The following is a 14,517-nucleotide window of genomic DNA, read 5'->3' on the forward strand; positions in this document are numbered from 1 at the left end:
GATCATTTTTATTACTCACAGTGGATTTTACACACATTTATATAAAAGATTAATCAATAATCACATTATATCCTTTACACACATAGTAAAACACTGTTTGATCAAGCATGTGATTAACACTACCCTTATTATGAGAAATTAACCCACATGATGCATCAGATGTATATTAACACATAGGATCTATTATATGGCGGACTAACCACGCGCTGCTAACACAGTAACGTATGGCATATAGAGCCCATTGTTGGGCACATACAGCTTATGCCTGAAGCATTTAATTTACTGCATGTTTCTGACTGACAATCAATCATCAGCCAAGAGCACTTTGTACGAACTGAATTGATACAAAAGAGACTCGGGTACGAACAATGCGACCTTTCACTCTGTGTGTGCGCTGTTTTTTTATCTCCCAAGAGGGGTGATAGCGCGCACAAAGGGAGGGCTGCACTGTCTAATTACTGAAACAATATCACACTGTCTAGTTCTTAAAACAATACCACTTTTGTCCTGCTGGACACATCAAGATTCAAGATTCAAGATTCAAGATTTTTATTGTCACGTCACAGAGTACAGGTGTACATGTGAGTGAAAAACTTGGGTGCAGATTCCCACCAATGCGCAAAGAATAATATTTACAAGAGAGTAATAAAATATATAAAAATAGGACATACAGATAACTTACAGTATAAACACTATTTACAATACACTTAATTACAATAGACATGATAACTTACACTATAGACAAATATTGCACAGAACAGATATGCACAGATGTAGATATGCGGATAGTGTGGAAGTAGTCAGTATGTGACAGTATAGCTATGAGTAAGTGCAGGTAAGGAATGAGTTGAGTGGGGAGTGCAGGGGGCAGAATGCTGTATAATATGGGAAAGTCTGATAGATGCAGTGTAAAGTAAAGTGCAGGGTGCAGAGTTTGTATGGGTGTCAGTGGGGTGGGTTGGGCAGAACACCGTTCTACTGGCTATTCCACAGCCTGGTTGCTTGGGGGAAGAAGCTGTCTCGGAACCGGCTGGTTCTGGTCTTCAAGCTTCTGAGCCTCCTTCCACTCGGCAGCTGTGAGAACAGGGAATGGCTTGGATGGAACGGGTCCTTCATGATCTTTTTGGATTTCCTCAGGCAGCGGTTGGTGTAAAAATCCAAAAGGTTTGGGAGCTCAACCCCAGTGATGTACTGCGCTGTGCGCACAACCCTCTGCAGGGATTTCCGCTCCAGAGCAGTACAGTTCCCATACCAGGTGGTGATGCTGCCCGTCAGAATGCTTTCCACAGTGCAGGTGTAGAAAGTCCTGAGGATGATGGGGTTCAGACCAAACCTCCTCAGCCGTCTGAGGAAGTACAGGCGTTGTTGTGCCTTCTTCACCACCCGTGTGGTGTGTTCTGTCCATGTCAGATCCTCGCTGATGTGAACACCCAGAAACTTGAAGCTGCTGACCCTCTCCACCGCAGTCCCGTTGATGGAGATCGACGAGTATGCTTTCTCCTGCTTCCTGAAGTCCACGATCAGCTCCTTGGTCTTGCTGACGTTTAGAGAGAGGTTATTCTCCTGGCACCAGTTTTCCAGGATGTTAACCTCCTCTCTGTAGGCCGATTCGTCGTTGTTTGAGATCAGGCCAACAATTGTTGTGTCGTCAGCAAATTTGATGATGACATTGGAGCTGTGTCTGGCTGTGCAGTCGTGGGTGTACAGGGAGTACAGGAGCGGGCTGAGCACACAGCCCTGGGGCGCTCCGATGTTGAGGGTCAGTGAGGAGGATGTGATGTTGCCCATCCTCACCACCTGCTGTCGGTCTGACAGGAAGTTCAGGATCCAGCTGCACAGTGTGCTGTTCAGACCCAGATCCCGGAGCTTGACGTCGAGCCTCGAGGGAACGATGGTGTTGAATGCTGAACTGTAGTCCACAAACAGCATTCTCACATACGTGTCCTTCTTGTCCAGGTGAGAGAGGGCAGTGTGCAGGGTCAGGGCGATCGCATCGTCAGTGGATCTGTTCTGCCTGTATGCAAACTGCAGTGGGTCCAGGGTGGCAGGCAGTGAGGAACAGATGATATCCCTAACCAGCCTCTCAAAGCATTTGCTTATGATGGAGGTTAGGGCAACAGGTCGCCAGTCATTCAGACAGGTGGTGTGGGCAGTCTTTGGAACTGGCACAATGGTGGCCAGTTTAAAGCAAGCTGGCACAACAGAGAGAGAGAGTGATGTATTATAAATGTCCGTGTAGACTGCTGCCAGTTCTCTATAGCAGGCTTTAAGCACTCTCCCGGGAATGCCATCCGGACCAGCTGACTTGCGTGGATTTATCCGCTGAAAAGCTCTGCGCACGTCAGCTTCAGAGACGGAGGGTGGGATGGGATCAGCGGTGGGCGGGGCGCACTCTGGGAGCGCAGCGGTGGGCGGGGCACACTCTGGGAGCGCAGCGGTGGGCGGGGCGCACTCTGGGAGCGCAGCGGTGGGCGGGGCGCACTCTGGGAGCGCAGCGTGATCTGCCTCGAATCGAGTGTAGAAGCAGTTCAGCTCCTCTGGCAGCTCAGCGTTGGTGCTGGTCAGAGTGTGAGAGCTTCTCTTGTAGTCAGTGATAATGTTCAGACCCTGCCACAAGCTCTGGGTGTTGGCTGTGTTGAACTGTGCTTCCACTTTCTCTCTGTACCCACGTTTGGCCGCTTTTATGGTCCTACAGAGAGCGTAGCTGGCTCGTTTGTACTCCTCCGTATTTCCAGATCTGAAAGCGGCGCTGCGTGCGCTGAGAGCGGAGCGGACGTCACCGTTCAGCCAGGGCTTCTGATTGGGGAAGACGCGCACTGATCTGAGGGGCATTACGTCATCCACGCACTTGCGAATGAAGGCGGTGACTGTGTCTGCGTACTCGTCGATGCTGCTTGACGAATCACGGAACATCTCCCAGTCCACGTGATCAAAACAGTCCTGAAGCATAGCTTCCGATTGGTCAGACCAGCGGCGTATCTCCTTGGTGGTGGGCGGTTCTCGTTTCAGCCTCTGCCTGTAGGTGGGCAGAAGCAGGATGGAGGAGTGATCTGATTTGCCGAACGGGGGTCGGGGGAGGGCTTTGTAGGCTCCTCGGATGTTAGAGTAGCAGTGATCAAGCGTCTGGGTTTTCCGCGTGAAGCATGTAATGTGCTGAAACAGTGCTGGACAAAAAGTTTTAAAGTTTGTCCGGTTAAAGTCCCCAGCAACAATGAGTGCAGCCTCCGGGCGCGCGGTCATCTGCTTGTTGATGGTCTCGTGTAGCTTCCCGAGTGCGAATTCCGAGTCCGCGCGCGGGTGTATGTACACTGCCGCTAAACACAGTCCTGTAATCTCACGAGGTAGCCACACCGGCCGGCAGGAGATGATCAGATATTCCAGCTCCGGCGAGCAGAAAGACTCGATGAAATGTACATTCCTCCGATCACACCAAGCATTGTTGATCAGGAAACATACACCACCTCCCTTACTTTTCCCAGAGAGCTCTTTGGATCTGTCGGCGCGGTGCAGAGAGAACCCCGCGGGTTCTATGGCGTGGTCGGGTATGTCCACGGATAGCCAGGTCTCTGTGAGGCAGATCACGCTGCAGTCACGTATCTCCCGCTGGAAAGCGATCCGTGCGTGGAGCTCGCACAGCTTGTTGTCCAAGGACTGCACATTAGCCAGCAACAAGGTGGGAAGAGGCGGACGGTGAGCGCGGCGTCTCAGCCTGACGAGCACACCGGCTCGCTTGCCTCTTTTCCGGCGTCTGCGTCGCGTGCGTGGCCGGGCGACCCAGGTGAATGGAGCCTCTCCGATGTTAGGCAACAAAGGATCAGCGTTGTGGAACTCAAAGTCCGGTTTGCGGTGAGTGATCGACGATCTGATTCCCAGGAGTGTTTGTCGGTCGTATGTGACGATGCCAGTAACATTCAGTGCAAAAAGAGTAACAAGCAAACACAAAAACAAAGAAAAACTGCTAAAATAAGTGGGAGCTCGCAACACGGCAGCCATGCTCGGCGCCATCTTGATGACGATTCAAGGCCAAACACTAGTGGTTCGGTCAGACCTGTGAACTCTAACACGTGAGAATGTGCCTACTAACATGAAATGATTCTAACATTCTAACAACGCCTCATCAGCAGGTCGCACGTCATTTTGGGGTATAAACGTGGAGTCAGATCAGAAGGAGGTTCAGAACTCTTACTGAGTCGGCTGTAACACTGTCTTATATGTATTGGTTCTCCTGAATATTCAGTACTTTGTAATAAATACTTGGTTTGCTTTCAGCTTCACTCCACCTGTCTGACTCTCTCTATCAAACGAACACGCAGGGGAGTTGTACCCCGGACGAGAGGTGGGAGTAGCCCACCTTTCATTTTCTTTTCTACAACACTGAACAGGTGCTGTTCATATTTGGCTTTGTGGATACTGGAAAGTTACGGCTAGTCATTGCTGACAGATCTGGAGACAATGAGACGCATTAATGCCACTCAGTGTTTGTGTTCTAATGTGTGTGTAATACATATTACACACACATAACTTAGCTTAGCTAACTAAGTTAAGTAATGCTAAGCTAAGTAAACAAAACTGCAATAAAAAGACTTTCTTTTAAAGTCAAACGAGCACTGGATGTTAATCTACATCTGTTTATTTGGGTGAGTAAAGCACTTCCGTTTACTTACATTAAGTGTAGATTCATGAATTTCTCCAGCACTAAGGCTGGAACATTAGGATTAGCGACTAACTAGCCGCTAGCAGGGCTAGCAGGGCCACTGGCCGATAATACTCACCTCTAAACAGTGAAATAGTGAGCGCGGTTAGTGACTATGCTTATGCTGCTCAAGCAGTGCTAACCGGTGTTTGGAGCGGACTACAGGCCAATAATACCCGGGAATGGGGAAATAGCGGTTGGCGGCTAATACTAATGCTACTCCAGCCCCAGTGCTGCATTATGCTGTACTTCAGCAGAGTGTCTTTACTGCTGCTTACAACCTGACTGGTAAAATTCATACATAAGGCGCACTGGATTAAAATAAGCACTGATTATTTTTGGGAAAATAAAGAACTTTAAGTGCGCCTTATAGTGCGAAAAATATGGTATAAAGTTGCTAGCTATGCTAAATAACAGGGTATTTAATCTTATTTACAGCATAGCTAACCAGCTTTCACACAAACACACAAAAACACAGGTGTGCTCTGTGGAGCTAGCTCACTAGCTAGCTACCTTATGTCCACTGCATTCCATGTCCGCTGGGTCTGTGTTTGAAGGAGCTACATTTAATACATCCTCCCAAATGTTTATATGTCTTTTCTTACCATTCTGTGGAGTAAAAACATTGGAACCTGTTCCTCTGGGATAGGATGTTCTGGTGTTGGTTTATCCTATATAAAATGGAAATAGAGGATGTATGGGCAATTGTTTGAATGTGTTAAACTTAGACCTGTCCACTATAGACACAGCTCCTTTTCTGTGGGACTTTCAATGGAGCTTTTCAAACCAAAAAAAATATATTTTTTGTGTTGTGTTCAAAACACTGTGGTTCAAGCAAAATTCTGCTCTTATTTTAGTAAGCACGACATCCTGTAAACGTGGGTGTAACCTATATCAATGGTTCGCTGCTGCACCGAAAGATTTAACACAAAGTAAACAAACATGGCCCCCTTCTTCACACCATGAAAAATAAGGGATAGCGAGCAACAAATATATATATAATGAAAAATAAAAAGTGTCAATTTCTATGTCTATTCTTATTGATGTTATTGTATTTCTTTGTTTGCTATTTCGATCACTATAGAGATAGTCTGAATAAAATAGCAGCATTATAATAAATACATTTACTGTCCCTCTCATGTACAGTACATTATAAAAAAAATTGAGGCATTGTGGTCAGCTCCAAGATCAACTGTTTGTTGGCACGTATCAAACATCCAGAAGGCCTGGTGTCATGGTGTGGGGTTCAGTTTTCTTTGTGTGTTTCAGTATATTCAGGTGGTCAGCTGACCTCATTCTTTCAGCATGTACTGTTGCTGAACCCAGACCTGACCAACTACAGCAACCCCAGATCACGTGCTTAGTAAAATCAAGATGGAGACTTTTTTTTGGGCCATGGAGTGTATTTTACATGCTCATGTTTTTAAAGAAGATTTCCCAAATCATGCCCTACAAGTGTAAGATAGCTGAAGTCCTATTTTTTTTTTAATTATGGGGGGTCCTCTGTGATTTTATTTCCATCCGGAACGACCATCTACGTGTTTTTCTCAGATGTCCTCTGAAAAAAGTACAGGTTGAATTATCTACTGTTTTTCGCTGAACTCCGTGCTCCTCTGGTAATTTTAGACCCGTCTGGATGCACATCTCTGAGTTTCGTGACCTTGCATTTAATAAAATAGCTATTTGTCTACTGCCACCCACCGTAATTACACTTTGGGCGCACATTTTAACGGAGAACCACGAAACACAACAGCGAGTGGAAATGGAGGAGCTACTGAACATGATGTTGTGATTGAGAAAGCCAAAAAACAAACTGGTCCTCCTGTTTTTTCAATAGCAGTCCGGATGCAAGAGTTTTATCACAGAGTAGAAGTAGAAGTGTAAATTATTTTTCACAGACGTCTCCCTGAGAAACTAATACTGTCCAGATAGGGATTAATTTTTTGCTCAACTCTCAAAGAACTAAAAAAAAAAAAAACATTTGCTTAATCATTTCCACTTCATTCTATTTGTATTTTTGTAGACATTTATTTACAATAAATCATATGAAACAGACAATAACAGAAACAACAAACAGCTTTTTGATGCTACATGATATGAATACACTGCTATACAATTTCTGAGCATTTGCTTTATATGGATTTCCCTTTCTTCAGAATAAACAGATCTCCAGTAACAGACCAATTGTTTCTAATCAAAGCAGCTAATATGAAATACAGTGTGTGTGTCTGTCTTGTTTACCCTGCAACACAGTGTAGTCCTGTGTGTTTTAATTCAGTTTAATGCTGTGTGTGTTTGTGGGTAGAGGGGTGTTATGCACGCTCATTTTGTTCGATGTTGGCAACCAGTCCCTTGGTGTCAACAGTGTTGCTCGCTCGTGCCGGGTTGTTAAAGTAAAGAGTGTTGTCAAATGTACACTCTCCAACCACGGGCAGCGTTGGCCTTTTAAAGAACAGGAAGGCAGCCAATCCGGCCACAGCAATTATCACCAAGACTACTGCCACAGCAATGCCGGCGTAGCCATGAGGGGCTTCTCCCACAATGGGCGCTGCAAAAGCAATATATAATATGTATTAATGTTAAGATACTATACTGCTGTATAGTTCCTGAACAAAAATATCTATATAATATCCCTCCCTTATACAATGTAAAAAATGATTCTTGAGCCCTGTAAACTTTCTCATTAAAAAAAGATTCAACCTTATTATTCAGTAATGTCAATTTAAGATTTTTAGTAAAAATTAACAGAAATTATATGTTTTTTACGTTAAAACATAGTGCCACATTTTTGCAAGCTTATTATAAAGTAATGTCACTTTAAGATGTTAAGTATAAATTACCAAAAAAATAATTGTTTGTTACATTTAAAAACAAGCTTGCAAAATTATTGCACTATATATTTAAGTAAAACTAGAACATAATTTGTTTACAGTGTATTATTATTATTATTATTATTGATGTTACTGTATTTCTTTGTGTGCTATTCCCATTGCACTATAGAGATTTTCCAAATAAAACAGTATTGTAATAAATAAATACAACTTTCCCTCTCATATACAGTACACTCATCATCAAAAAAGTAGAATCAAGAAGGAATCAACCGATGGGTTTCGTGCCAGACTATCGTGGAGTGAATAGAAGCAGTTTAAGTTTGTTGTCACACAACACCAGTGATACATTAATAAGGTTCTATAACCACTGGCCCTATCATTTCAGAACCTAAACTCCAGGGCACTAGGGCAAAGCTTGTCCACATGCTGCTGCCATCTCAAAAGCTTGCCTTGAAAACAAGGATACTATGCCATGGTCAGCAACAAAATTTGTGATAATAAATTATTACAGGAGACCCAAAAGCTTGGCTTGCTGGGGTCACTTGACCATTTTAAATGTTTTGTTTCTAACCACCTTCAGAAAGCAAATTTATAATTTCTCTTAGTGCTGGGCCAATTTCACGATTCATTCGGTTAATTTGAATTAAAACGCTACTCATTTCTGAAGTGTTTATCTGTCTTACCTTGGTTACCGGTGCCTCCTGCAGACTAACACGCACATATATTCTAAACATTCATTTTTAAAAGTTCCAGCACTTTGGACACAAACACCCAGTGGGATAAAGCATATATTTAGCTAAAAAATAAATCCTACTGTTTTAAAAAACTGCAGTGTCATCTCTCCGGTGACGTGAGGATCTGTGATTAATTGTGGAAAACAATAAAAATCTTTCCTTCTTATGTGACTTGCTTTGTGCATTATTTCTAAATTTTTAGTCACAAAATTGCGTTCTGATGTTTATAGGCAAACCTAGTTTTAAACCATTTCTTAGTCATCTGTAGTTAGATTTTTAGTAGGGGAAAAAATTTGAAATCGAAAATTTCAATTATAATCCAAACTCTGATTTGTTTTGAGGCCAGCACTAGTTTCTCTTGTAAATTTTATTTTACTTTATTGTATTTATTAATTTATTTATTGTTCTTACATTTATTTTATTGTCATTCTTTTAATCTGAGTTTATTATTTTCATTATTATTATTTAATTTTAATATATTTTTTTATTTTTTATGTTTAATGTTCGTTTTTTAAGGTAATTCTATTTAGATATTCTTATTCTATATATATATATATATATATATATATATATATATATATATATATATATATATATATATATATATAAACATTTTAATATAGATGAAATCTTATTTAATTTTATCCTTTTGATTTAAATCCCTTGTACTGTAAATGCTCGGCTGCATTGGATGAGGGTCACCCTAAATGTATTCCCGGTTGAAAAAATGAATAAATAAAGGTTAATTGTTTGATTTAATAATTTATTGTTTCTGTTAAGCTCTTCGATCCGACACTTCCTTTTGGGTGCAACTATTTTTGCCACCATTTTTTTGACGATGAGTGCATTGTTGCCTAATTAAACATTGGCTTAATGTTTATACTTACCAACACCTGGTTGCTTCTCAGTTGGTGGTATAACTAAAAAGAAAAAAAGAGAAACAAATATACACTTAGTCTGAGCAAATTAGGCTAAAAAGCTCCTTTCACCGACTTAGAAATCTAGCTAAGCCTAATAAAATCTTCTATATGTAAAGTTCTATATTCTTTACAAGCCTAGATTTAAACAGATTATTAGCAGCAGCTGAATTGAGAAACTGACCTTTTTCAGTTTTGCATATGTAGGCTCTGTAGCCGCTACAGCGTGTTGTGTACCATAAGCCACTGTCTGATCTGACCTCTACACAGTCACCGTAAGCAGTGGGCATTCGAGGTGCCCAGTTAGTGTAGTCCACCACCATGTTATCAATCCACATCCACTCGCCTGAGAAATAGACAAACAAATAGACATGCACAATGTTTTATATATTTAGAGAACATTGAAGACATATCTTGGCTCCTGTACAATGAGAAGCAGTGTGATTAAGTTTAATTCGATTTCAGACCTTCGTGGTTACGGTGCATGCCAATCCAGAATGATTTGGAATCATCCTGAAGGATCTCAAGATTCCTCTGGATAAATGCGGCTTCCAGTCCATCTTCCACACTCACCATTGATGCACCTGTAAATATAATTGTATCAAATTTGATTTCGAAAATCAGAAAAAAACAAGTACAAATACTGACACCAACCCTGACAATGGATTCATAGTTGTGCCAATAGGATTTTAAAGGTTTTATTTTGGTTAGCGTGAAGTCCTATACACCCAATAAGATATAATAGGTTTGAAAGAACAGCATTTACAATTCCATTGCGTAGACATGCTGCTGGCTTTAGTCAAGTGCCATCTAGTAGTGTGCATGCACATCAGTTTTATTTTTGTAGGGGAATGAAGAAAGATAGGTAAAGTCAGTTTTGCTCCTTTCTGCTTTTATCTCTGCATTGTGATTTTAATTGTGGCAACTGAGGTGAAAATAAGATGCATTGACACTAAACAAACCTCCAAGGTATGACAACCATGCATTTTAAAGCTGACCGGTTACTGGTGCTACCCAAGTGGTTACATAGAATTTGGCATGTTTAAACTACAAAAACACAAGATAATAAGAAAATAAGCTTACCCAGTTTTTATAGGCTATTTCTTTTTTTACGTTTTTATCGACAAGTGTTTTTTGCAAAAATATACACAAATCTCAGTTAGTACATGAAGTGATTATATTGCCTTACCCATCCTCATACACTCCACTGTAGCATGGGCCCAGTTCTCACTCCTGGCAGCCAAGAAAGCATAACAGTGTCCTCGAAATGGGATCCAGGTTTTGTGTCTCTTTGGTTCAGGGCAGTTTCCGGGGAGCTGAGGGGGCTCAGTGGGGGCAATTTCTGCAGATAATGGATTAAATTAAGAAAATGAAACCAACACAATTTATACATGCATTTTTGGACTAGCTGAGTGAAGTATAGAACCAGCATGTGGCAAAAACACGGTAAGATGGTTTCAAAACGTCCAAAGAAACCCAACATTTAGAATGTTCTTCTAGTCTGGTGGTTGGGTCAGCATTGGACTTCTGTTTATTAGACTGCCCTATTGTTTACCCCTAGACATTTTAGGGAGGTAACAATAAGTTTATGTTTTTTTTTTTGTGAGTAGATCCAAGCAAAAGGAGATGCTACCTTTTTGGAAGCTAATGGATGTCTAAATAATAATAATAATAATAATTATAAAACATTTAATTCAGTAACGGAGATCTTTCTGGTCAAACAAATGTAGCTCCTGATGAATAAGTTTAATTATTAGCATACAGTGTTCCTTTTACAAGTACAATATAATTGTGGGGTAAACCATATGCAGGTGCAATTCGCACTAGAAGATACCTGAGGAGCGCTTGCAGAGAGAGAAGTAGGTGTTGCTACAATCTGCTGTTTTCCAAGTTCCATCTGTGTCAATGTACACACAGGCCAGATTCCTCTTCGGTTCTCCAGGTGCCCATTTGGTGTAGCGCAGCAGCCAGTTATCCACCCAGCGGTACCGTCCACTCGTCTGCGGACAACAGCACAGGTCAGCATGCATACTCAATACAGACGTATGTGTGTTAGGGCTGTATATTGGCAAATACCTGGCAATGCAATACACATACCCATGTAATACTGGGGTTTTGAAGCAATGTAAGCAAGACAATATATTACATTTTTTTATATAAAAATGTAGGAAAACTGTAATAGCATAAAACTTTTTTTTCGGTCTGTAACTCTTCAAATGTTCAAGCTAATTTTGGTCAATATGTAATGTGCCTTTTTTGTCTGCAGCATAGTTTAAGTTAAAAACAAACACTGTATAACATATATTTATATACATATTTAAGATTGTAATACATTATTACAAATATAGATGAAAAATAATCTTTACTTTTGTTAAATTAATTTGTCTTGTGTTTTTTTTTGCCATGTCCGCAGTTCTGCCTAGGCATTGGCCTGTATGCAGGGCACAAGTTGATACAAAATCCTTTTTCTCTGCAGTGGAATAAGTTATTTACATTCTGAACACTTGAGGGCTCCACTTAATAATATCAGATCAGTAACAGGAATCAACGCAAATTCAGCATTTTTGAAAATAAACATAACAGAATGAAAGGTTTGGAGGACATTAAATGTTTGATTTGTATTTACTAAAAATACTGATTTCAAAATTAAGTTTAGGATAGTGTCACTTTATTTTGACAGCTGCAGATTTACTTCATTTTTTTTATATTTTCTGTTACAGTTACAATTAGGCAATTTTCAGCAAAGGTTTTTCTTCATCAAATATTAAACCTATATATGTGTAATGTTTTAATAGAAAATCTAAAGATATAGGTGTGTTATATCAGGCAGAAAATTGAAAAAATGCCTGTGGTTCAATAGGAACATATTTAAACCGGATTTTTTTATTAAAAGTTTAAAATTAAAAGTTTTTGATGATGACCCACCTGAATAAAATCTAACAGAAAAAAATTACTTAATCCAATCACAACAGTGGACTCAGAGTGAAGACAGAGTACAACACTGCCATCTAGTGGTTTTAAACAGAAACATACATATCATCATAGTCCAATGAAAAACAAAGACTTTCCTACAAAATGACCTGAAATTTTACATTGCCTTTCAAATTTAAAAGTTTTTATCTCTCTCCTTTTATCTCTGTTTTATATTTGAACAATGACAATATGGACTTCTTTGCACCATTTTTTGCATGTAAACTATTCATTAAAATCCCATACTGTGGTTTAAAAAATCAGTACAGCATTGTAAAAGATAATGTGGTGACACTTCAATATATATTATTGATATTGTTGCTCATGCTTACACTACTGTGTGGGACTACATATCCTGTAGTATCTAAACCAAACTGCATTTGATTGCAGGAAAAAGTAATTAGCATGCATACCAGGTTGCTGTTGAGGCCGATCCACACTGGCTCTTTGAATCTGTTGAACCTGAGCATGGCCAAAGCCTCTGTGACTGTGTCCAGCACACTGGCCAAGTCAGCATCGTCCGCCTTACACTGTCTCCTGGCCTCGTCCCAGCTCATCTTCTCTGTCTGCAGCTTATACGAGTTATTTCCCATTGCAAAATAGGCCTTTGATGACACTGTTGTTGGTTGCACTTGTATCTGAGAGTCTGAGGGAGATCAAAAGCACATTGACGGTAAGAAATGGAAAGAGTTAGTTAATGATAATGTGATAATGTAAACAGTTCCTGAATCAGTTTCTCTGATGTTGCTATTTATAGGTATATGTTTGAGTAAAATGAACATTGTTGTTTTATTCTATAAACTACAGACAACATTTCTCCCAAATTCCAAATAAAAAGATGCTCATTAAGAGCATTTATTTGCAGAAAATGAGAAATGGCTGAAATAACAAAAAAGATGCAGAGCTTTCAGACCTGAAATAATGCAAAAAAAAAAAAAAACAAGTTAAGTTTTAACTTGGCATAAAGTTTTAAGAGTTCAGAAATCAATATTTGGTGGAATAACCCTGGTTTTTAATCACAGTTTAATGCATCTTGGCATATTCTCCTCCACCAGTCTTACACACTGCTTTTGGATAACTTTATGCCACTCCTGGTGCAGAAATTCAAGCAGTTCAGCTTGATTATATTCGATAGGTTTTCAATTTGGTAAAATCAAAGATACTTATAATTTTTAAGTGGTCTCTTTTTTCCAGAGCTGTATGATATCTATAACACATTGGCTGTGACTGTAAAAACCAACATGGTTTCAGGCCCAGTGAAGTGCATGTTAGACTCACCGATATTCCTCTTACAGATGAAACCTCGCTTCTCACTGCAGTCTTCAACCTTCCACATGCCTGTCATCCTGCTTGGATCCTTCACCATAATGACACAGTCAAACTGCAGACAATAACACAGACGACAACAATCACTACTTGTGTTGAACACACAGAGTACAGAGGGTTAATGGCCTTTCTTAGGGGTTTAACAGCAGCATTTAGAACTTTTGGGGATTACACAGAATGATGTTCAATATTTTAGACTACCAAAGGCAATAGGGATTAAGGCCCAATCCCAATTCACCCCATGGCCCTACCTCTCTGTTTTGTGCGTGCATGCCAAGGGGTATCCTGAGTCTTGTTAGGCTGGAGGGGTAGGGGGGAAGGGATAGGGCTTGTTCACTTCATACAGAGATTTTTCAGAGGCACACACCAAACGAAGGGTTATGAGAATCACTGGTAAGATGGCAGAACAAAGTGATGCTTAGCATTATTGTACCAGAGTTTATTGTGTAGTTTCAATGTTTTTCTGGTCAAATTATTCATAAAAAGCATAAAAAAGATCATTAAGTAGCTAACTAGCTAGTTAGCTAAATTTCCTGTTCCACCTTAAATGGTGCAACTGAGGGCAGAAGCTGCAGAATTTAAGGCGGAATGGAAAAATAAAATAAAAGCGAATTAAAGCTAATTAAAGCTCCCCATCACAGAGGAATTAAGAAATGGACAATAATAATTAATTTCTGCACCATCTCCCCCTTTTCTGAAGAAATACAATGCCCCAAAGTTAACTAGTTAACCAGCAGCTAGCTAGGTTACTGAACTTCAGTGCTCTTGATGAAGTAATGGGTGCTTGAAGAGTTGTCCCAATTCTTAGGAGGAAGATTTCACCCCTCTGTAACTCTGTTCCAAGGGGAAGGGTTACACTTGAAAACAAGGGGTAGAGGTAAGTTGTAGGGACAAGGGTTGAAATGGGATTGGACCCAAAGCTGTGCCTAAACTGTGGGATATTAGCATTTAGCAGTGTGGTATTAAATCAGTGGTGGTAGAAGAACAGAAGCTCCTCACTGAAGTAAAAGTACTAATATTCCTTAAAAAAATAAATAGAATTACAT

The 14,517-nt window shown here is 40.4% G+C and overlaps 1 protein-coding gene across 2 annotated transcripts in view; it reads right to left on the minus strand.

The window, feature by feature from the left end:
* Nucleotides 1-6,696: 6,696 nt before the first annotated feature.
* mrc1a (mannose receptor, C type 1a) overlaps nucleotides 6,697-14,517 on the minus strand; it is a 39,115-nt gene continuing 31,294 nt past the window's right edge. For both annotated transcript variants that reach the window (XM_022677637.2, XM_022677636.2), the window contains 8 exons: nucleotides 13,424-13,526; nucleotides 12,559-12,791; nucleotides 11,010-11,175; nucleotides 10,365-10,517; nucleotides 9,643-9,759; nucleotides 9,360-9,521; nucleotides 9,146-9,178; nucleotides 6,697-7,241 (listed from right to left, as the gene is read on the minus strand). In XM_022677637.2, the coding sequence (XP_022533358.2) occupies nucleotides 7,006-7,241; nucleotides 9,146-9,178; nucleotides 9,360-9,521; nucleotides 9,643-9,759; nucleotides 10,365-10,517; nucleotides 11,010-11,175; nucleotides 12,559-12,791; nucleotides 13,424-13,526 (1,203 nt within the window). In that variant the 3' untranslated portion in view covers nucleotides 6,697-7,005. The remainder of the gene's footprint in view (nucleotides 7,242-9,145; nucleotides 9,179-9,359; nucleotides 9,522-9,642; nucleotides 9,760-10,364; nucleotides 10,518-11,009; nucleotides 11,176-12,558; nucleotides 12,792-13,423; nucleotides 13,527-14,517) is intronic.

Source organism: Astyanax mexicanus, chromosome 8 (genome assembly GCF_023375975.1).
Source record: "Astyanax mexicanus isolate ESR-SI-001 chromosome 8, AstMex3_surface, whole genome shotgun sequence".
Lineage (NCBI taxonomy): Eukaryota > Metazoa > Chordata > Actinopteri > Characiformes > Acestrorhamphidae > Astyanax > Astyanax mexicanus.